The sequence below is a fragment of the Capricornis sumatraensis genome, chromosome X, assembly GCF_032405125.1.
Source record: "Capricornis sumatraensis isolate serow.1 chromosome X, serow.2, whole genome shotgun sequence".
NCBI lineage: Eukaryota > Metazoa > Chordata > Mammalia > Artiodactyla > Bovidae > Capricornis > Capricornis sumatraensis.
Window position 1 is genome coordinate 95,169,438 of NC_091092.1, and position 22,678 is coordinate 95,192,115.

Sequence of the window (22,678 nt, forward strand, 5' to 3'; positions counted from 1 at the left end):
GTTACAAATCCAAATAGAGACAGCAAGAGCTCTGCCCTTATTCTGATCTAGCGGTTGAGAGACCACTCAGTGAAAAATGGAGCCCTACATGCCCTAGATTTGCCAGCTTGTACATTTTACACTCCTGAGCAAAGTCTAGTAGAAGAGTGGATTCCAAATGTGGCAGTGGAGTAAGCAATTACCTTCTTATTGAGTTTCAGCCAAGTAGAGAAACCCTTAGTGTCCTGGTACTGCAGGCCAAAAAACCAAACTTCCCTCAGGCCGATAGTTTTCACCACCTGAAAGGCAAAACAGAAAACAATCATTGATTGAGTGCCTACCCTGTGCCAGGCACAGAGGAGACATATGTGGTGCCCATGTGGTCCCTGACTTTAAAGGATATAAGGCACCCAGGTCTGGAAATAAAATACACTTGGGCAGTAGCTAAGAAATAATGTCAACATCTCTCTGCACCAAATACTTCTGCTGAGGTATGGACTAGATCAATTATAAGCACTACCACATACCAATAACTTGATATCCATTATCTCCTTGAATTTTCACAATAGCCCTATGATATAATTACAACTGGGCCCATTTTACAGATAAATAAAAGTAAGGTTCAGTTAGTGAGTAGCAGAGTCAGGATTGTTTGTCTCCAAACCCATTCAAATTCAGTGCTTTTTGCCAACACCATCCCACTCAGTTATGCCATGCAGCTCCATACTCCCAGGATAGGGTAAAGGCTAAAGGTAGAAACTGTTGGTTGAACTCCTGAATCGTATTCTCCTGGACTCCTTCTTTATGTTTAGCAACTAGGAATAATGCCCATACCCTTCAGGCAAAGTCCTACTTACAATGCCCAAAGAAAAAAATGTACTGTGGTATTTATAGACCCCAAACCTGTGCTGCGCTTAGAGGCTAAGATGCTTATTTTCAGCCCTGATTAGAGCTCAGTCATGATTCTCCTTTACTACTCACACAGGTTGACAGTAGGAATGAGTATAGTAGCTGAAGGGCCCCATGATGTTCAGCTACAGGGCATTCTGGCTGAGCAGGGGGCAGGAAAGGAAAGACAGCCAGGAAAAGATAGACAGGGTCTGTTTTCCAGTCCATGACATAAGCATGTAAATAGTTCTGGCTGCTGACTCAACCCTAGCATGCCCACCACTGGGGACAGAGGTAATAAAGCCATATCCTAATGAGGCATCAAGGAGTCTTCTTTATATTTTCTTCTACTGGGGTGGGAGGGGGAATTTGAGGTGAAGAAATTTACCTGGAGTTAGAAACAAGTAGCAGGGACCCAGCGTTGCTAATGTCTTTCCCTGTAGATGAATCATTATCTCCCCCTCAAAACAGATAGATATGTGCATGTACAAATACACACTGCACTGTATCTATCCACAAAGTTTCTACTATGCATCCAAGGCCAGGCCAGACCCATAGTCACTCCCAGAGCTTACAATCTAGAGCTTCAGAGGCCTCAAGGAAAAAGATCATGTTTATTAAGTACCTATTATGTGCCAGGTACCAAATACTGAACAATCATGAGATAGTTATTATTTCCATTTTATAAATGAGGAAAATAAGGCTTAGAGAGCAATCTGTCTAAAACCATAGAATCTAGACTAGAATCGTAATTATATGACTCTAAAACCTATACCCTTTTTCTCGTTTGCTATCTCCTAAGGCCAAGGGTTCAAAAGAGCTTAGAAGCTCTGGGGTTCCCAAGTGACTAACTGCCTTGTCTCTCTTTTGGCCCAGATATCCCAGTCAGAAAATGAAATTTGACTACCTCTGCATCTACATATAGCTCCTGGCTTTCCCACTAGGCTCAGTCAACAATCACTTTGGAGAGAAGCCATATTGCCAAGATATTAACCTTCATTGCTCACCAGGGTGTTCATGATGATTACACTCCCCTTTCATAGCTTGAATCAGGTATCAAGAAACCTGAGTGGAAGTCTCACTTCTGTCTCCCACTTGCTGTGTGATGTTAAGGCAATACATTTCCTTCTCTGGGCCTCAGTTTCCTCATCTATCTAGCTTCCCCATCTTCTATGAGTGGTGGGGCTTAAATGACTTCTTTATGCTCTGAAGTTCTACCAATCTACTAATTAAGTTATTTGTAAATGACCAAGAAATACAGCCCCATTTCCCACATACCTCTTGACAACTTGGGTAACAAGGAACATGCTTAGAAAAAAATAAATGAGGGAAGGTATACTATATGAGGAAAGATCAAGACTTCCAGGATTTGATGGAAAGGTGAGTCTCTGAGTCTAAGTCAATAGGCATTACCATCAGGTTTTAGATGGAGAATACAAAGTAGTCATGGTGAAATGTGACAGTGACTTTCTTTCTTTTTTTTGCAGAGGATAAAGGGAGAGGATGTGGATAGGAAAGATTTTTTTAACCACCTCTTACATCCTATATCTAAGATCAGTTCAGTAGAGTCACTCCGTCGTGTCCGACTCTTTGCGACCCCATGAATCGCAACACGCCAGGCCTCCCTGTCTATCACCAACTCCTGGAGTTCACCCAAACTCATGTCCATCGAGTCGGTGATGTCATCCAGCCATCTCATCCTCTGTCATTCCCTTTTCCTCCTGCCCTCAATCCCTCCCAGCATCAGAGTCTTTTCCAATGAGTCAACTCTTTGCATGAGGTGGCCAAATTACTGGAGCTTCAGCTTTAGCATCATTCCCTTCAAAGAACACCCAGGGCTGATTTTCAGAATGGATTGGTTGTATCTCCTTACAGTCTAAGGGACTCTCAGAAGTCTTCTCCAACACCACAGTTCAAAAACATCAATTCTTCGTTGCTCAGCTTTCTTCACAGTCCAACTCTCACATCCATACACGACCACTGGAAATATCTAAGATAGGGCCTAATTAATGGTTTTCCATAAGGCTGCAGAACATAGTGTGTACAGGTGCAATTGGTGTAAAGAAATAAGCTCCAAGAAAAAATGCAGCCCCAGGATAGAAAAAGACCCACTGAAGATGTTTAAAATGGACCATTAGGACAGGATGCTAGGTCATGGCAGGGCAGACTGGGAACAGAACTAGTAGGGTAGCAACTGGCTTTTGCCTGTACCAGCGGCCCAGGTGTAGAAACTCAAGAGACACCAGAATTAAAAGGAAGTGAGGCAGGCACAGACCACACAGTCAGTTCCACAGGTCTCAGGAGTGAGTTCCTTAGCCTCTATTTACACCATGTTTCCTGCTTCACTAGTGGGATGGTTAGGAGTATGATGAGAGGAGGATCATGGGAGCTAAAATAATTCCAGGATCTAGAGTATCTCTGAAGATAATGTAATAGCTAAAGTGATATCAAAAGAAAAGGTATCAGGATCAGCAGGGCATTTTAATCTCTCTGAGCACTGCCTCTTCCCTATGAACACAAAGAAATTAGATGCATATAAATGCTCTACTTCCTTAGACTGTAGGCTTGGAGAGAGAGTGATGTCTCTTAGCCTCCACTGAAGTCCCAAAGTAAGGAAGTGAGTATGTTGGGTGAAGGAAATACAGTCTGAAGTCAGAACTGACACTGAAAAAGAACAAAGGATAAAACAGATGACTCAAGGACCCCAGGCTGTAAGAAAATCTCCAATTAAGGTCCACAGGGTGCTGGAATCATTTGATCAAGCAACTCTTGGCACCATTTTCAAATCCTAAAATATGGAATGAGGCCAAGCTTAGCTTGCTTTAAGCTTTGCCTCCAGATGAGAACTTACTTCAGAGGAAAGAGAAACCTCATTTTCTAGTGGGAAAGAGTATCTAGGTACTGGTTCTGGGAAAACATCTGTGGCTCCAATGAGCAGGTTCATTACCATTCCACTCTGAGAAGTGGCTGCATCTCTAAGAAAAAAATTATTTCTTTGCTCCCTTTGATTTCAGACAGCAAGCTTATCTGGCCTGAGCTAGTATTTCTCAAAGCTGCCATGGAAGACATTTTTAAGCCACAGAAGATAATGAATGCATATACCCAGGGGTTGGGGGTGGGGTTGGAAGTGTCAGAATGCAAGGAGATAGCTGGCTGTAAATTATAATTTCTTTGAAGCCTGAAGGTTTAATCTTAATCATTTGTGCAAAATTTACTGTTTACTCCTTAAATATCTATATTTTAATAATAAAATAGATATCTACAAGTACAACTGATGTTCCAAGATACTAAATCACATTCAGTCTACAGGTCTGTGAACCTCTTGGAACCTGGCACATTCACCTAGAGGGGGCTAGGACTTTAGTTTGCAAAATACTGGCTGTGGATTATATTCAGCCACATAATACCCCCAAAACAGACTGGAGCATTACAGGATTCAAGCAGCATAAACTAAAAAACTGGGGTCCAATGAGGGAAATAGACTTGCCTCTCAGAAAATTGTCACTAATTACCAGAAGCATCATAAGTAAGAAAGAACTCTGTTTGCCTCTTTTTGCATGTGAAGGCTACTTATATCTGAGATCTGGGGAGGGCAGAGGGGATTAGGCCAATTCCAGAACCCAAAGCCCCCTCCCCATATTCTCTATGCATCTATCTGAATAAATAAACTACTGACATAATCAGTCACTTCAGAAGCCAAGAGCAGGATAGGGAAGCAAGGCTTGAGCCTTAAGTGCATGAGACATTATGTGCAAAACCGCTGCTGCTGCTAAGACGTTTCAGTTGTGTCCAACTCTGTGCGACCCCATAGATGGCAGCCCACCAGGCTCCCCCTGGGATTCTCCAGGCAAGAACATTGGAGTGGATTGCCATTTCCTTCTTCAATGCATGAAAGTGAAAAGTGAAAGTGAAGTCGCTCAGTCAGTGTCTGAATCTTAGCGAACCCATGGACTACAGCCTACCAGGCTCCTCCGCCCATGGGATTTTCCAGGCAAGAGTACTAGAGTGGCTTGCCATTGCCTTCTCCAATGCAAAACTGCACCAATGCCCAAATACCCAAGGCCATTACAGGCTTGGCAGCAGCTGTATCAATCACCTGCTGCTGCTGCTAAGTCGCTTCAGTCGTGTCCGACTCTGTGCAACCCCATAGATGGCAGCCCACCAGGCTCCTCTGTCCCTGGGATTCTCCAGGCAAGAATACTGGAGTGGGTTGCCATTTCCCTCTCCAATGCATCAATCACCTACCTGAAAGCAAATCAGTGCACAACTGGGAAGTTCCAGGAGGGGCTGTCACCATCTTTGCTTCTGTTACCCTACAATGACTGTGCCCAAGTGGCCACCTACTCTATAACACAAAGCACATTCATCTAGGGTTCTAAGTATAGGGACCAAACTTTGCTTTTAGAATGGAAACAGGCAAAGAAAGGGGAAGTCACAGAGGACACAGCTGACAAAAGGTACTGGGAAAATTGCAAATGCTATGTGCCTTATTCAAACCACTATACTATGTCCTAGCTATCTGACCTTAAACAGGTCTTTTCCTCTCTCCAAGTCTCAGTTCCTCATCTATAAGATGGAGATACAACTATTACAATAACAGATATTAGGTATTTTATAAAATAAAAATGGAAAAAGGAGGATTGCTGTCTTCAATGCAGAGTCTACAAATCCTAAGAACTTCACTGAGCCAGAAAAGCCTCTTGATTTCATGGCTCCATTATCTGAACTCCCAGGGGAAATTCCACCCACTTATTTAGCTCTTAATAAGAACAAGCAACAATAGAATGCCTGCTATGCACCAGGCACTTTACTTATTCGAGAATTAAATAAGACTACAAAATCTCTAAAGTTGTGTGATTACTATTTTACTGAGAAAAGTAAAGTCCTAAGAGGCTAAACGAACCATCCAAGGTCACACAGCTTAACAGCCAGACAGAATTTGAACCCAAGCTGACTCTAAATCCCATGCTCTATATACCACCTCTATGTACAACCTGAGTCTCAAGGATGTTTTTTCATTCAGCATGAGAGGAGAGTTGCATGTAATTTTCTGTTTCCAAAGGTGAGTAACTCCAAGTTCCTTAAGGGCAGAGATGGTATCTGATAGGCCTAGAGATCCTTCTCAAGACACAGTAGACCTTCAGTCAATATTGAATCAGTCAATGAATAGATAAATGAATGGATGGATGCTCTGAGATTTCACTTCTTTTCCACAGCTTAAAACCTTAAGTGGAGGGGACAGGTAGAGCTGGACTACAGCTAGAGCTTAGAGACCACGGCTGAGGAGGAGACAAGTAGAGGGTTCTTAAAGTGGAACTTATGAAACCTAGGTAATCACGAGCCCTTGGAAGAACCTCAGGATTTAGAAGTAGGGCTAAGTGACAAAAATTGCTATAGAAAAATGTTCTCTCTCTCCTCCTTAGATGTTCTCACTCCTCCACACTCACAAGAGACAAAGGCAAGTGGGAAGAACTATGGGCCCCATTTCCCTTTCCCACCATGCCTTGGGCCTCTTCAAGCTATGGAGTCCCATTGTTGCCTATTATTTATCGCTGGTGCCAAGGAGTGTGCTTCATCTCCAGTCAGCTTCCTCTCTGGTCATCAGCCAGACAACTGCTGGATTCCAGGATGGCCCCAAAGCTTTTGTCAGTCCCTCCCAAGGAGTCCAGCTCCTTCCTCCTAGGCCCCTGATCTCCCTGAAAGAAGGTTAAACATAATAGACTTCCTCCCTTATGCCTCATCAAGTTGGAGAGAGGGAAAAGATCAAATCCCCCAGTGGCCTGTGAACATGGACAGGTCTGAGAATTCCCATCCAGACTTGCCTTGACCCTGAGAATGCCAGATGCTCAATTCTGTGTCAGAGTTCAAATCTTTTTGTCTGGTACTTTTCACCTATGGGGTCCCAGCTTTGTTCCTTCTGACATCACAGAACATGACTGCCCCTTCCTTCCAATGATAGCTCTCAGTGACCTCAAGACAGAGAATACATATCCTCTTGAGTATTCTCTGAGCCAAACAGGCTCATTCACCCCAGTGTAGCACAGTAGGGAAAAGTATTATTTTATTTACAGTCAGAGCTATAATTTAAATTCCATATTACAATTTACAAACTATATAACTGAGAGTGTGTTCTTTCACTTCTTATAGGCAGGGTCACTGCAAGGTTTAAAACACCAAGCCAAAGTTAGTCCATAGTAGGTACTCACTAAATGATTTTTCTCAAAACACTGATCTTCCTGGTTGGGAAATCATGAACTTCACAGTTTCCTCCCTTTCCTCTCTCCAACCATACAAAAGATTCAAGTTTCTCAAGGGCTTTTCTAGGGAAGCAGTAGATTTCAGAACTAGCACACCAATCCAGCCAAGAATCCCTACCATATGGGCTTCCCTCAGAACCACATCCACAGTACGCAAATCAAACAAACACTAACAAAGAATTGCCTGGTATTGTGGCTTTTTGAAGTTAATAAACTTCTTTGTCCAAGGATTTTTCTGCCCTAGTCTCTAAATTATATCTTCCTCACCCTCCAGTTACCCCATTCAACGCAAATGGACCAAGACCCCAGTGATGAAGGCAGAGGATGGTGTCATTTATTTGAAAGAAATTAGGCATAGAACCAGAGCTCTGGGAATGAGTCTGGGCAGAGGTCTAGGGAACCTCTGGTTCCCAGCTGGACTATAAAATTCACATTGGCTCATACTCTCCTCTCTACAGCTGCTGCTCAGAATGATATTGCTGTCTGAAGCAAAGGGCCCAACAGCCTACCTATGGTATAGACACCTTCTCCTTTTTGTCCCAGGGACAGTAAGAAGCCTATACAGGAAAAGTTGTCCCTGATGTCAGGTAGTTTTGCCCTCCCCACTCCCTGGTATATGCCAAGTGCAAATCATAATCAAGTGAAGCATTTCCCTCCTTTTTACAGAAAGGGGTCATCTGAAATCCAAATAGTGGGTTTAGAAATGGGGAAAAAAACAAATGTGGATTACAGAAATAAGTGCCATAAATTTCTGAGATAACCAGATTTGAGGTATCAGTTAGACACTGTACAGACGGGAAAATTGAAGCCCAAAGAGGGAAAGGTTTGTATAAGGTATCAGGAGAATTAGTGGTAGAGCCAGCCATAAGGCCCAAAATTTCTATCTAGTGCCCTTTCTAGTTCACTAGGCTATCCCTGTATAGACTTTCCAACATAAAACCTGCATGCAAAGGGAGAAGGCAAAACCTTAATATAATCAAAATGCAATGTCATATTCAAGATTAGCATTGTAATCACTTGTGAACTATATGAATGCTAGCACACTAATTGTAGTAAATGTGTGTTTAAATGTTCCTCTAATTTGTACTTTCTCAAATTAAATATCAATGAATACCTTTCAACATTTGAAATAAAACAAACTCCAGAGAAGAAGCAAGTTCCAGCTAAATCCAAAGTTACATAGGCTGAGGATCTTCAAGCCAATCTCTCAACTATATCTGATTAATGAGACAAGAAGTGTCATGGCATTTGAGTGAAAGTGAAAGTGAAAGCTATCATTTATTACATCTCTACTATATGTCAGATGCTTCACATAACACTCAATTCTCTATATGCACTTTCTTATAGTCTTTCTCACCTATTTCTAATTTATCCTTTTGAATTTTATATATCCTTGCAAGCCACTGGGTAGCCACTGGGTACAAAGTGAGATACAAATAATAGACCCTTTCATAATCTCACAAAAAGCCTGTGAGGTAAACATTAGATGCATTTTGGTTGGGGGGTGGGGTGCGGGGCACAGTGGGGGGTGGGGATGAGACTACTAACCCGAAAAGGTTCAATAATTTTCCCAAGACGTAGCTAATAATATGAAGATTTTTGTTTCCTCATCTGTAAAATGGGGCCAGTACTAATCTCTGCACTCATAGGGCTTTGTGATAGTCAAGTGATATGGTATACAAAATGCCTGGCATAATACCTGACATACAGGAAGCCCTGGAAAAATGTTAACTTTCATCTGTATTAGTCATAGACAGCAATTTTCCTACTCTACCATATGACATCAGGGACTCAGGAGACATGCCCAAACTGTCTCACATTTCTAGCCATATTTTCCTTCTTTTTATATAGAGATCTGAATGGAAAACAGCCCTGTACCATCTCCATCCTCTTCCCTCACCAGTCAGATGTATTCATAGTAATGCAATGATCTTCAGTGAGTTCAGGTCAGTCACTCAGTCGTGCCCGACTCTTTGCCACCCCATGAATCGCAGCACGCCAGGCCTCCCTGTCTATCACCAACTCCCGGAGTTCATTCAAACTCATGTCCATCGAGTCAGTGATGCCATCCAGCCATCTTATCTTCTGTCATCCCCTTCTCCTCCTGCCCCCAATCCCTCCCAGCATCAGAGTCTTTTCCAATGAGTAAACTCTTCACATGAGGTGGCCAAAGTACTGGAGCTTCAGCTTTAGCATCATTCCTTCCAAAGAAATCCCAGGGCTGATCTCCTTCAGAATGGACTGGTTGGATCTCCTTGCAGTCCAAGGGACTCACAAGAGTCTTCTCCAACACCACAGTTCAAAAGCATCAACACTTCGGCATTCAGCTTTCTTCACATTCCAACTCTCACATGCATACATGACCACTGGAAAAACCACAGCTTTGACTAGACGGACCTTTGTTGGCAAAGTAATGTCTCTGCTTTTGAATATGCTATCTATGTTGGTCATAACTTTTCTTCCAAGGAGTAAGTGTCTTTTAATTTCATGGCTGCAATCACCATCTGCAGTGATTTTGGATCCCAAAAAAAAAAAAAAAAAAAAAGTCTGACACTGTTTCCACTGTTTCCCCATCTATTTCCCATGAAGTGATGGGACCAGATACCATGATCTTCGTTTTCTGAATATTGAGCTTTAAGGCAAGTTTTTCACTCTCCACTTTCACTTTCATCAAGAGGCGTTTTAGTTCCTCTTCACTTTCTGCCATAAGGGTGGTGTCATCTGCATATCTGAGGTGATTGATATTTCTCCCAGCAATCTTGATTCCAGCTTGTGCTTCATCCAGCCCAGCATTTCTCATGATGTTCTCCGCATAGAAGTTAAATAAGCAGGGTGACAATATACAGCCTTGATGTACTCCTTTTCCTATTTGGAACCAGTCTGCTGTTCCATGTCCAGTTCTAACTGTTGCTTCCTGACCTGCATACAGATTTCTCAAGAGGCCAGTCAGATGGTCTGGTATTCCCATCTCTTTCAGAATTTTCCACAGTGTATTGTGATCCACATAGTCAAAGGCTTTGGCATAGTCAATAAAGCAGAAATAGATGTTATTCTGGAACTCTCTTGCTTTTCCGATGATCCAGTGGATGTTGGCAGTTTGATCTCTGGTTCCTCTGCCTTTTCTAAAACCAGCTTGGATATCTAGAAGTTCACATTTCATGTATTGCTAAAGCCTGACTTGGAGAATTTTGAGCATTACTTTACTAGCGTGTGAGATGAGTGCAATTATGCAGTAGTTTGAGCATTCTTTGGCATTGCCTTTCTTTGGGATTGGAATGAAAACTGACCTTTTCCAGTTCTGTGGCCACTGCTGAGTTTTCCAAATTTGCTGGCATACTGAGTGCAGCACTTTCACAGCATCATCTTTCAGGATTTGAAAAAGCTCAACTGGCATTCCATCACCTCCACTAGCTTTGTTCATAGCGATGTTTTCTAAGGCCCACTTGACTTCACATTCCAGGATGTCTGGCTCTAAGTGAGTGATTACACCATCGTGTTATCTTGGTTGTGGAGATCTTTTTTGTACAGTTCTTCTATGTATTCTTGCCACCTCCTCTTAATATCTTCTGCTTCTGTTAGGTCCATACTATTTCTGTCCTTTACAGTGCCCATGTTTGCATGAAATGTTCCTTTGGTATCTCTAATTTTCTTGAAGAGATCTCTAGTCTTTCCCATTCTGTTGTTTTCCTCTATTTCTTTCCTCTATTCAAATAAGAATGATCTTATTTGAATATAATCTCTTTCCTCCTTTCCCTTCCCAAGTATGGGTAAGCTCTCAGACAGCAGAAGTACACAGAGAGCAAAGGAGAAAGGGAAGCAGGAGGGCACGGAAAATCCATGAAGGGGATATGTGGTCCCAACATCCAGGACAATGTCATACTCTCACCTCACCAGAGGCTGGTGTGGAAATAGGATAATGGCCTGTCTGGAGGGATTCCAGTCTCTGGAAGTAAGAGCCCCATTTTTAGTCCTGGAAGTCTGGTCACAAAAGGCACATTCCTCTGGCCCCTGGAGAGTCTTTGATGCTGACAGGTTCTACGGCCCCCACCTGGCTGTTATATAGCACATCCTTTCTGACAATGGTGACTCACAACTAAGAGATATTCTTTGGATTATAGATGGGGATGACTACTTCAGTATTATCTCCATGTCAGGATTATAGGAGCTGAGGTATCCTCTTATTGCATTTCTCACCCACTGTGATATCTTAAGTCCCAATATTCCTTGAGGGAAATGTACATAGAGCACACTACTACAGGAAGAATATGTTGGTTTCCTTCTACTGGGAAGAAAAACCAAGTGACAGAAGCCATGTTGTACAGTGACAAGAATATGGGGTTCGAATCCCAGGCAGATACCAGCTGAGAGCAATAAAATCATTTAATTTCTGAGCCTCATCATTAAAACAGAAGAGATCAGTTACATCTTTCAGAGTTGAGAGAAGAGATCTGCCTGCTGGCATTTTTAAAAAGTCTCTAGCACAGTTATACCCTACTCGCTTCTCTTTTCTCCCATGTTTAGCCCCAAGGATAGGACTGATTGGGGCCATCCAAGATATAGGCTGCCAGAGTTAAAATGTGCCTACTTCATTAAGGCTGAGGTCAGCCTTTGTTTTTATCTCTCCTGGAGGAGTGAGTAGGAGAAGAAATTCCTCAAAAGTGGGCATTATAGTGGAAGCTATTGGGAGAAGTGGGAGGCTAAGAAGCAATAAGTCCTCCCTTACCTGGTCAAACAGCTGCTTGCCGGTGGTGTTGGGCTGGATGGCAAACTCCAGCTCAGCGTCCATGGTGGTCACACGCACATTGATCTAGGATGAGATCAAAGGAGATAAGTCAGTTGTTTGACTCGATGCTCAGCAGAGCCTGGGATAAGTCTCTGTCCAACTACAGGAGAAGAAACTAAGGTGCAGGAACCTATGGAATTTAGATACTGGTATGAAGGAAGGGGGACCATTAAAACAAACAGTAACCTAGCCCTCTGATCCCAACCAGTTTACTGAAGACAAACCCCCACACTGCTACAAGGCAGTGCTTATCAAGGGGCAAACAAATGAATGCAAGTAAACCTACTATCAAAAGGAAACAAATGTTGGCTATACTTCTTCCAGGAAGCCTTCTCCACCTACATGAGGCAGCTCCAAGCCCACAGCATTCTTTCCCCACCTCTGATCTATAGCCTGGATTATCTATAGCACTGGTCTTCATAGAGGCAAGTTAAGAGCAGGATAAAGAACACTGGATTCCAAGCCTAGCGCCATAACTAGCTTACTCTACAACCTTGAATAAATCTTATCCCATTCCTGAGCCTTAGTTCCCTTCACCTGTGCAATAGCAGGAGTGCAGGAGATGGAGTTTGTCAATTATACTAGGCAATCTCCAACAGCCGTTTCAGTGCTGATGTCTATGGTTCTATATACTGACTTGCATCATTAACACTTCCTGTATGTATGTCTCATTGGTCTCCCTAGGCACAAAAGAGGAAAGGGCCTTCAACAGAGATAGGTGTTAGTAGGACAGAAGTGCTACCAAAGCCAAGTAAACAGAGGGAAAAGGGACAGGGACAGGCCCAGATGGAAACACACAGTATTTCATACGTACTAGAAAAAGTACCCTCTACTCTTAGGAATAGATCACCTAGCCAAAGTCAACGATAGCTGATATTTCGTCAGTAGAGATAGGATTCTTTGGCTGAAAACTTGGTAGCGGTGGTAATAGTATTAACAGTAACAATAAGCAGCAGCTTTCATGCATGAAGACTTACTACTCACTAGGCACTTTATACGTACTATCCCAATAATCATAATCATCCTGTGAAACAGGATTATCTCCACATTGGGCATGAATACTTAAGAGATTTGTCTAAAGTTACATTGCTAGTAAGTGGGGAAGACAGGGTTTGAATTCAGATCTAAGTCCAAGTCTCACAATTTAAGCCAACATGTCAAATCTCTCTTACATCAAAGTGTAAAATGTCTCCATTAAAAGAAACCAAAGATTAAGTTTTATAATTTATTTTTTAACTGAAGGATAATTGGTTTACAGAATTTTGTTGTTTTCTGTCAAATCTCAACATGAATCAGCCATATATCTCCTCCCTTTCGAACCTCCAAAGATTAAGTTTTTTTATATAAATTTATTTATTTTAATTAGAGGTTAATTACTTTACAATATTGTATTGGTTTTGCCATACATCAACATGAATCCACCACGGGTATACACGTGTTCCCCATCCTGAACCCCCCCTCCCTCCTCCCTCTCCGTACCATCCCTCTGGGTCATCCCAGGGCACCAGCCCCAAGTATTTTAGTTGTTGGACATTTTGCTTAGGTAACCTATATGATATAGCCGCATGATGGCTTGTTACATGGTCAAATAAAATATTCATAATGATTAGTTCATGCCCACATAAAACACTTCAGTAATATTAAGAAAGAGTAAGCAACAAGATTTCATGAGCTCAATTTTGTAAAAAGTATTCAAAAAGAGATTATTGGAACCATACCCAAGTGTTAGTCTTGGTTTTTGGGTAGTGATCTTATGAGTGCATCCTCTCTTCTTTAAACTGAAAAGAAAACTAATCTACATTTCTAGGAATGCTCACATATTACTTATTCTATTGGGGTGGAATAAAAGTAGAATTGTCAAAGATACAAATCCCCATGGAGTAGCTAAAACATTAAGCCTTATCAGTCTTTAATACCTATGGGCTTTTCCTGAGCACAGGGGTCAGCTAGTGGAGAAGAGGGTGCCAGACAGCAATTTTGCCAGCTAAACAATTCTGATTAGGACCAGGCCTGGGGAACAATTTTGTAAATAAATCTCACCAGGGAGCCAAGGAGGAAATCTATTTCAGGATTGACAATGGGACCGGAAAGGCCATGAAGACAGGGACAAGTAAGGCAAGTACCCCAGTGGGAGACAGCAGGCAAGATTAGCCACTTTGACTCAGTGTTACCCAGGCTCTCTGCCAATTTAGTGACCTCCATATAATGGACCCTCATAAGGTAGGGAGAATGAGTGAGGCCCAGTGGACTAGAATTTGGCTTCAATTCAGTTCAGTTCAGTCACTCAGTCATGTTCAACTCTTTGTGACCCCATGAACTGCAGCACGCTAGGCCTCCTTGTCCATCACAAACTCCTGGAATCTACCCAAACTCTTGCCCATTGAGTCGGTGATACCATCCAACCATCTCATCCTCTGTTGTCCCCTTCTCCTCCTGCCCTCAATCTTTCCCAACATCAGAGTCTTTTCAAATGAGTCAGCTCTTCACATAAAGTGGCCAAAATATTGGAGTTTCAGCTTCAACATCAGTCCTTCCAATGAACACCAGGACTGATTTCCTTTAGGATGGACTGGTTGGATCTCCTTGCTGTCCAAGGGATTCTCAAGAGTCTTCTCCAACACCACAGTTCAAAAGCATCAATTCTTCTGTACTCAGCTTTCTTTACAGTCCAGCTCTCACATCCATACATCCATACTCTCACATTCATATTCGCTTCCATATCTAGCCTTAAATCACACTTGAGCTGAGTTGGGGAGCCCTCAAAATACCAATGAATTGGCAGATAAGAAGTAGAAAAGGGACAATAGCCCTTCTAGTATATTGAGAAATTTCATTCTCATTTTGAGACTTCTATCTCAGTTAGAGTTACCTCTCTAGTATCTAGGGACTTCCCTGGTGGCTCAGACAGTAAAGCGTCTGTCTACAGTGTGTGAGACCTGGGTTCAATCCTTGGGTTGGGAAAATTCCCTGGAGAAGGAAATGGCAACCCACTCCAGTACTCTTGCCTTGAAAATCCCATGGACGGAGGAGCTTGGTGCAGGCTACTACCCATGGGGTTGCAAAGAGTTCGGCATGACTGAGCGACTTAACTTTCACTTTCTCTAGTATCTAAGACTCAATGGGTACTCACAAGATATTGGCTAAATGAACAGTATTAAGCAAGGAGATACAAGAGATAGATATAGCATAGTATACAGACTCAGAGGTGGGAACATTTTACATCTTGACTTTTTTGTGCTACGGACCTTTCTGAGCAGTATGGTGAGGTCTATGGATTGACTTCTCAGAAATTTGTAAATGCATGAAACAAAGTAGATATAAAGAGACCAATTATATTGAAATAGCTATCAAAATTTAATATGTACTTCTTTATTATTATATTATATAATTACCTAACACTAGTTCTTATTAGTTATTATTACTGTAATTTCAACCTCGTCTTCAGCATAAATGATGTTCTGAAAAATCTATAGTAACTAAACTGTAATATAAAAGTATCTTAGATTTCCATTGGTGACAAAGTCACAGGTACTGCTTTTTTTTGGCCTAAATTCATAACTGAAAGAAGGGTTAAATTTTAGTGAGAAGTCAGTGAAAACAAACATGTAAATTTTCCTCCATCCATCTTCATAGATCCTTCCCACTTCAAATTATACCCATGGATTTCATGGAGGCCCAAGGACTCCAGGTTAAGGAGCTCTCTATAAATTTATTTCAGTTTACCCAATATTAATGGAATACTATGTTTAGGGAACTATGGTTGCAGTAGAGCTATAGAATCAGTCTCTGACCCCAAGGTACTTACTGAATAACAGGAAAATTATTACATACAAGGGAAACCCTGAGAAGTTCCATACCAGAACAGAAGAAACTTTTTTTGTGGAAATACAGAACCACAGTTCAAAGTGGTATTTGCAGGGTATCTAAAGATAAGGATTTTGAAAAAGGGAGAATGTGGAAGTTGGGGGGAAGAGCACCCAGATGTCCCAGGTAAAGAAAGAGACACAATGCAATGGCCCAAAAGGAGACAGAGATGCAAGGATGCAGAGCTCCTCCAGGATAAATGAGGCCTGCAAGGTGAAGAGTGGTCACAGAGGCCAGGAAGGTAGATGCAAAGGAATCATACCAATCTATCATCTTCAGGGGCTAGCCCATAACTCCAAATATTTAACTGAAATATTTGTTTATAAATGTTTCTTAAATAAATCAACTGGTAGAAAAGAACTCAGTCTGAGTTAGGAATAAGTATGCCAGAGAGGCTAGAACTGTTCATACTTCCTGTATCATATATAGAGCATTGCCCCAGAACAAGAGAAAGAGCTCTCCTTCAATCTGATGCAGTCCAGTTGAAACTAAACTGGAACCTATGTCTCTAGAATACCTTCTCAGAGTTTCTGTCATTCCACTGTGGCTGAATCTCAAGAGAAAGCAGCCTGTGGTTCCCTGAACTTCACTGTGGAGACAAAAAATTTTAGGTTTAAAAAATTAAGAAGAAAAGCAAACACAATACAAAGGGACTTCTATTCTTGCCGCCACTCAACTCAGAATAAATGTGAGTCTTGAAGACAGGATCATGGGTCTGTGTTCGCCTGATTTTCAGTGTGTTGGCGGTAGGGGTAGCAAGGGTAATAGCATGACCAGGGCTGAAGGTGATAGGTATAGGGCAGAAATGGTGATCAAAGAAAATCTCTCATTTTCCTTAACAGTAATTTGTGACCCAAATGTGTACAAGGAGCTGCAGGCCCAGATCCACTGCCACACAGGATGCTCACACAAGTGGGCACCCACTGCCTTCCTTTTGGGCCTGGCCTCTTCATTATCAATGAAGAGACAAGGGTAGTCTAGTTTGAAAGGCAAGAACCTGAAGATAAAGCCTCCAAAGTCAGCAGAAAGTTCCCAGGCAGCCCCACAGCTCAGCAGGAATGGAGAAGCTGGCCTGGGTAAGATAGCATTTCAAGATGTGGTCCCCAGCAAAGAACTAAGGCCCTGTCTAAGCCTGTCCTTGAAAACTGTGTCTCTGGAAATCATTTAAGGTTTAGGGAACAAAAAGAGTCTGGATGTGGTGGTGGGGTGTGTGTCACTCATTTACACTAGCCCACCCACCCCTAGCCCAAGAACAATAAATCCACTGTTATTTATTGAAAAATTGAATACAGACAATTCCCAAGCAAGCCCTTCATTGGTCTATAGCCCATCTCAGTAGTCTGTCATCCAAAGCCCTCAACAAACTGGATCTCTCCTATGTCCCCAGTTGGCTGGCCTAAAAAAGAAAATAACTACCTACCTCTGCCTTGACAGCAACAGCTGGGGAACTTTGCCCTCTAGACCTGGCCAACTTCAAATAAGGAACTCTCTCATTTCCTAGGGCCAAGAGTACCCAGATGAGCATTAGCTGGGCCACAGAGAGGAGATCGGGACAGAGTTTCCTCTCATTTGCTCCGTGTTACTGAACTACAATATGGCTCTTTACCAGAGAGGAATTTGGAGGATGGCTTCCCAGGTGGCACAGTGGTAAAGAATCCGCCTGCCAATGCAGGAGATGCAACAGATGTGGATTCAATTCCTGGGTCGGGAAGATCCCCTTAAGGAGGAAATGGCAACCCACTCCAATATTCTTGCCTGGAAAACTCCATGGACAATGGAGCCTGGTGGGCTACAGTCCATGGGGTCACAATGAGTCAAGACACAACTGAGCATGCAGACACGCAGAGGACAAAGCAGAGACAGAGTCAAATAATCACAACTGACTTGTCTGAACAATGGACCTGTATGCCAGAAGGAACTGGCATTCCCAACTCCACATCATGAATAAGGAAACTGATGAGCAAAGAGGCAGGTAACATAAAGATGGAAACGAACAAATTATGTTAACAACAATGCACCAAGCTCCTTCACTCACAGTCTCACTTAACATCACTAAAACCACACTTACTCAGCCAGCAAGTGGTGAAGACAGGCCTTCTGGACATTTCAATGCACCATCCTTGACTCCACCTACCTCTCTGGTCATGCTGATTTCACTGCTGACTTCAGACAATGCCTTGGCAACTATTTTGGCTAAGGCCCAAACACTCCGGTATAAGGGAACCTGGGCACATCTGTGAAGCATTACTTGGGAAGGCCCCCTTGCCAGGACAGAGCTTGTGAGTCAGCCCAATTGGGTCTGAGCTCAATGACCTCACCTCTCACCTTCCACCTCCCCATTCTTCAAAGGCCCAAGTCCTCTAGGCTTTCCGTGGCATTGCTGCTATGGAGAAGGCAAAGGTAAGTGCATAAGGGTGGCCAGAGGTAGGATGAGCCCTACTAGGGCAACCCCAGAACTTCAGTCTCTTCCATGGACAGAGGGCAGTCACTAACTACATTGTCACTCAAACTGGCTTTCCCCATTATTTAGGCTCTAGCATCCTCCATTTCCTGCTGCCAGAACTATCGCTAAAGCAGGGCAGGGCCTGGTCTGTCTTGGCTCTTGAGATGACAGCACTGACTCAAGCAGCTGTTTTCCATAAGGGGTAAAACAAGGGTTGCTTTTAATCTCTAGCCTAGGAGGCATTCTCCCCCTCTCCCTTCCCTTCCTTCTCCACTGACTCACTCACTTCCCAGCAACTCAGCCCCTACCCGTGGACTTGGAAGTGGGACCTGGTACAGTTATCTGTTCTGACCTCTTCTTGCCCATTGCCAGACCCTTACTTAAAACAGACAACAAGACCTGCCTACAGTTAACCCTTCCTATGCCATGCTTTTCCCCAGTAGGTTCTAGAAAGGAGACCACCTGGACCCCATACACACCTATACCTTTAGTGGGTCAGCAGTAATTCTTTAGTTACTCTAACTGCTGCAAAGGGGATGGAAGACAATGGTTCCTTTTAACTTGCTTTGATCCAGTCGCCTTCCCTAAGAATCACTTCAACTGGGAGTCAAGGGCATATTGGAGCCTGGGTATTACTTGCCCAGTTATATTTGGAAGAGCAACCTCAAACAAAACTAACCTTTGTTAACAATGAGGACATAATTACATTGTCGCTATGGGAGGAGAGTTCAGGACAGAGCCAAAGGTAAAAAGGAGATAAACAATCAAACCTTAGCAAGCTACAGCTTTCCCATTAATCCAGCCTTAATTGCACAGCCTTTTGCTTAACCTGAGACTGAGGTAGAGTCCCCCTCTGCTTCTCAACACATTAAGGTCTGGAAGGAAACTAGCTCCTCACCATTTATACCTAATTCCAGGACTTATTTTCAAAATCAGCTCAGCCAAACCATACCCCAGGAGCAAACACCACCCATTCCCCTACCCCCTACCCTAACTCATCTCTCCTCCTAGGCACAGGGTTCTGCCCTATAAGCTCCTTAGCATGGCCATTCCTCTTTAAATTTCCTCAAGATTTCAATCTACTCATCCTAGAACCTCATCTGGCTCCTTCAGAATAAACCCTTCTGAACTTCTCATCCTTATTCTCCAACAGAATAAATAATCTAGAATCCCCAACTATCAGACCTGAAAGGAACCTCAGAGATCACTTGATTCAAATTCTACAATATGCAGCTGAGGAAACTGAGGTCCAAGGAAGGGGAAGCATTGGCCTAGAGTCACACAGCTGCTGGACAGTATGAGAGCAAGGATTAAAAGCCTTGCTCTGGATTCACTGGCCATAATAATTAATAGAAACACCCTAGCACTTAAAAAACAGTAGACAAATCAGGATGTTGAGCTGAAAAGACTATGTGGAGAAGGCAGAACCAGCTTGCTTCCATTAAAAACTATTAGCGGACACTGAATGGAAGTCTAGTTTATGACAGAGGGCAAGCCTAACTTTTAGGTTCTGATACATTCCCCATCATTCATTCTAGAGAGACTAAACCTTTTATAACCACAAGGAAGGAAACTAAAAGGTCTCCTATTTCTTCTTAAAACTTAGATAGCAACTAATTGGGAAGGTCTCTGGCAGCAGGTACAGCCAAGACCCAAGCTGGAGGTGGGGACAGAGCAGGGAGGTATAGAGGGTGAAGATGACACAGCAGGGAAGGAGGCAGGGAATTTGAGGAATGGATTTATATCCAGGTAGCCAAGAACAACAGTTTCTTCAATTCTCATAAAACTTTGAAGCCACTGAATTTAAAGGAAAGAGGGCTTATCATTAATAAGTCTCTCACATGGATTAAGCCTCTCTCTGGGGCCACACCCAGCAGGGTTTCAGTCACTAGCATCAGTTTCCTGCTTAACCCAGCTTCCTGCCTACAAGTTTCACAAGAAGTATTTATAGACTGGAAACACAGACCATTTGCAGCTGCCTGGAGACACTAGTTACGCAGAACACCAGAAGAGGGCTCTATTCTCTCTGCTCAGAAACACACCACAGCAACCTCCAGCATCCCAGCTCTGAAGGGCACTGGAGCTGACCTAAGAATCAGCTTGGATTCCATCCATTACTCATGGGATTTCTGCCCTGTCCTGTGTTAAAACTGCTGAAGACAGGATCAGTCAACTATGTAGGGGCAAGAGAAGGCTTCCAGCTAAATTAAAAAACTCTATTTTCCAAATTTATGGTTATAAGGAAGGGGTAGAGATAAATCGGGAGACTGGAATTAACATATATATATATATATATATATATATATATATATATATATATATATATATATATATATATATATATATATATATATATATATATATGTATTACTTATATGGGCTTCCCAGGTGGCGCAGTGGTAAAGAATTCACCAGCCAATGCAGGAGATGCAGGAGATTCGGGTTCAATCCCTGGGTTAGGAATATCCCTTGGAGGAGGGCATGGCAACCCACTCCAGTATTCTTCCCTGAAGAATCCTATGGACACAAGAGCCTGGCGAGCTACAGTCCATGGGGTTGCAAAGAGACACAACTGAGTGCACGTGTGCACACACACACACACATACACACACACACTACTATATATAAAATAGATGACTAATAAGGACCTACTGTATAGCACTCAATACGCTGTAAAGACTTATATGGGAAAATAATCTAAAAGAGTGGATATCAGTGATTCACTTTGCTGTATACCTGAAACTAGCACACTGTTATCTATTTGATATATAGTAGTCAACTATACTCCAATTGAAAAAAAAAAAAAAAAAAAAGCTCTGTTTTTGGTCCCAGAGCTAAGCTACGGTTGGCTTCCTGCCAACCTTGATGGTATGCCAACAGTCAAACCTGGCATCTAGGGGACTCACAAAACTGGAGTCCTTATCCTAGAAATAATGGTCTCAGTCATTTGAGAAATAAATCTTGGTATAGCTGAAAGATGCTTTAGAGTCTCTCTTACTTTCCTGTTTCTAAAACTCAGTTTTCTAATATATAAAATGAACCTAATAATATCAACCTCACAACAGGGTTATTAGAAGATTTTAAGTTAAAATAGCAGACAAGAAAGTACTTGGCATATCATAAGTAGAATGTGATGATTACTAGCACCTCCACTTTTAGCCATGTTATTGCAAATATTTAATCTCTCCAGAATAATTTGAACTTAAAGCCGGTTTGACTACACTGAAGGGCTACGGGTTGCCAAGAAGACCTGCAGAGGGCCCTTCTAGCCTAAGGGCCCTTTGATTTTGGGGGAAACTCTAAAATATGATTAGATTTCTAGTTAGTTAGACAATTTGAAGCCATGCATATCAGGCAGAAACACACACATCCTTGCATTATTTTAAATGTTTTTTTCTCTTGGGAGGGATAGGGATTTCCCCCCAAGAAGCAGAGCCCTGAAGTGAGGCAGAATACAACAGAGCACCTAGGCTACCTTGTCCTTTTAAAGGATGCCTGCTCTTCTTTCCTCATCCTACGCTCTGCCTTGCCATTTTCTCTAATTGTGTCCCATTAATATACACAGGTTCCCAGCCCTCCAGCACAACCCACCAAAACGTCCAAACTCCTTCAGCTGGTATCCAGAAAAATCACAAACTGGGTCTGTAGATAGGCTAATCAGCATCAATTGGGAAAAATTTTAAAGACAGATTTCCTGGCCCCACCCACAGAGATCATGATTTATTATTATATAAGAAGCAGGACCCAGGCATCAGAATTAAGACCTTCATATAATTCTAAGGCCCAGCCAAATTTGTGAACCTCTGGCATGGAATACAGCCTCTCAAGGGCTGGTGTCAACTGTCAATATGGACAGCCAGATGCTCGATTGAAGGGAAACAAAGCCAAGTAGATAGCAGTAACTACAGGGACATCTAGGCCAGTGGGCCTAGTGAATGGTTCTCCAGAGTTAAATGCAGCTTACCTCCACAAAAGGTCAGGGGCTAAAGTAATTTCTCTACATACTAAAGCAATTTCTCTACCTACTAAAGTAATTCCTCTCTTGTAGAAGGAACATAGCTATGCACTCTAAAAACCTGAGGGCAGGATTGAGCTCTGCCAAAAACAAGCCATGATCTCTCAATCTTCCTACCTGTAAAATGGACGAAATGACACCCATGTGGCAGAGGATTGTGCAGTGGCAATATGGTATTTCCCAAACTTAACTGTTGGGAATCATTTGGGGCACTAGTTTAAAAATCTAGATTCCTGGACCCCACTCCAAGCTTGCTGAAAAAGACACTTCAGAGGAGGAGCTTGGAAAGCAGTAGTTTTGTCCCAGGTGAGTCTTATCCTCTGGGAAGTTTAAAGAAACATCACCTGGCATAGATGCTATTGAGATGAGATGAGAGGTCAAACCAGATCTCCCATCCTCCAAAATACTTTCTATCCCAGAGATCCTCATAGTTGGGACCTTCAGGTTAG

At 42.5% G+C, this 22,678-nt stretch overlaps 1 protein-coding gene across 1 annotated transcript in view; it reads right to left on the reverse strand.

Annotated features, from left to right (window-relative positions):
• The window catches only part of MSN (moesin), a 79,258-nt gene that overhangs the window by 14,811 nt on the left and 41,769 nt on the right, over positions 1 to 22,678 (reverse strand). Inside the window, exons 2-3 of the mRNA XM_068962771.1 lie at positions 11,848 to 11,931; positions 183 to 278 (exon numbers count right to left, since the gene is read on the reverse strand). Of these exons, the coding sequence (XP_068818872.1) occupies positions 183 to 278; positions 11,848 to 11,931 (180 nt within the window). The remainder of the gene's footprint in view (positions 1 to 182; positions 279 to 11,847; positions 11,932 to 22,678) is intronic.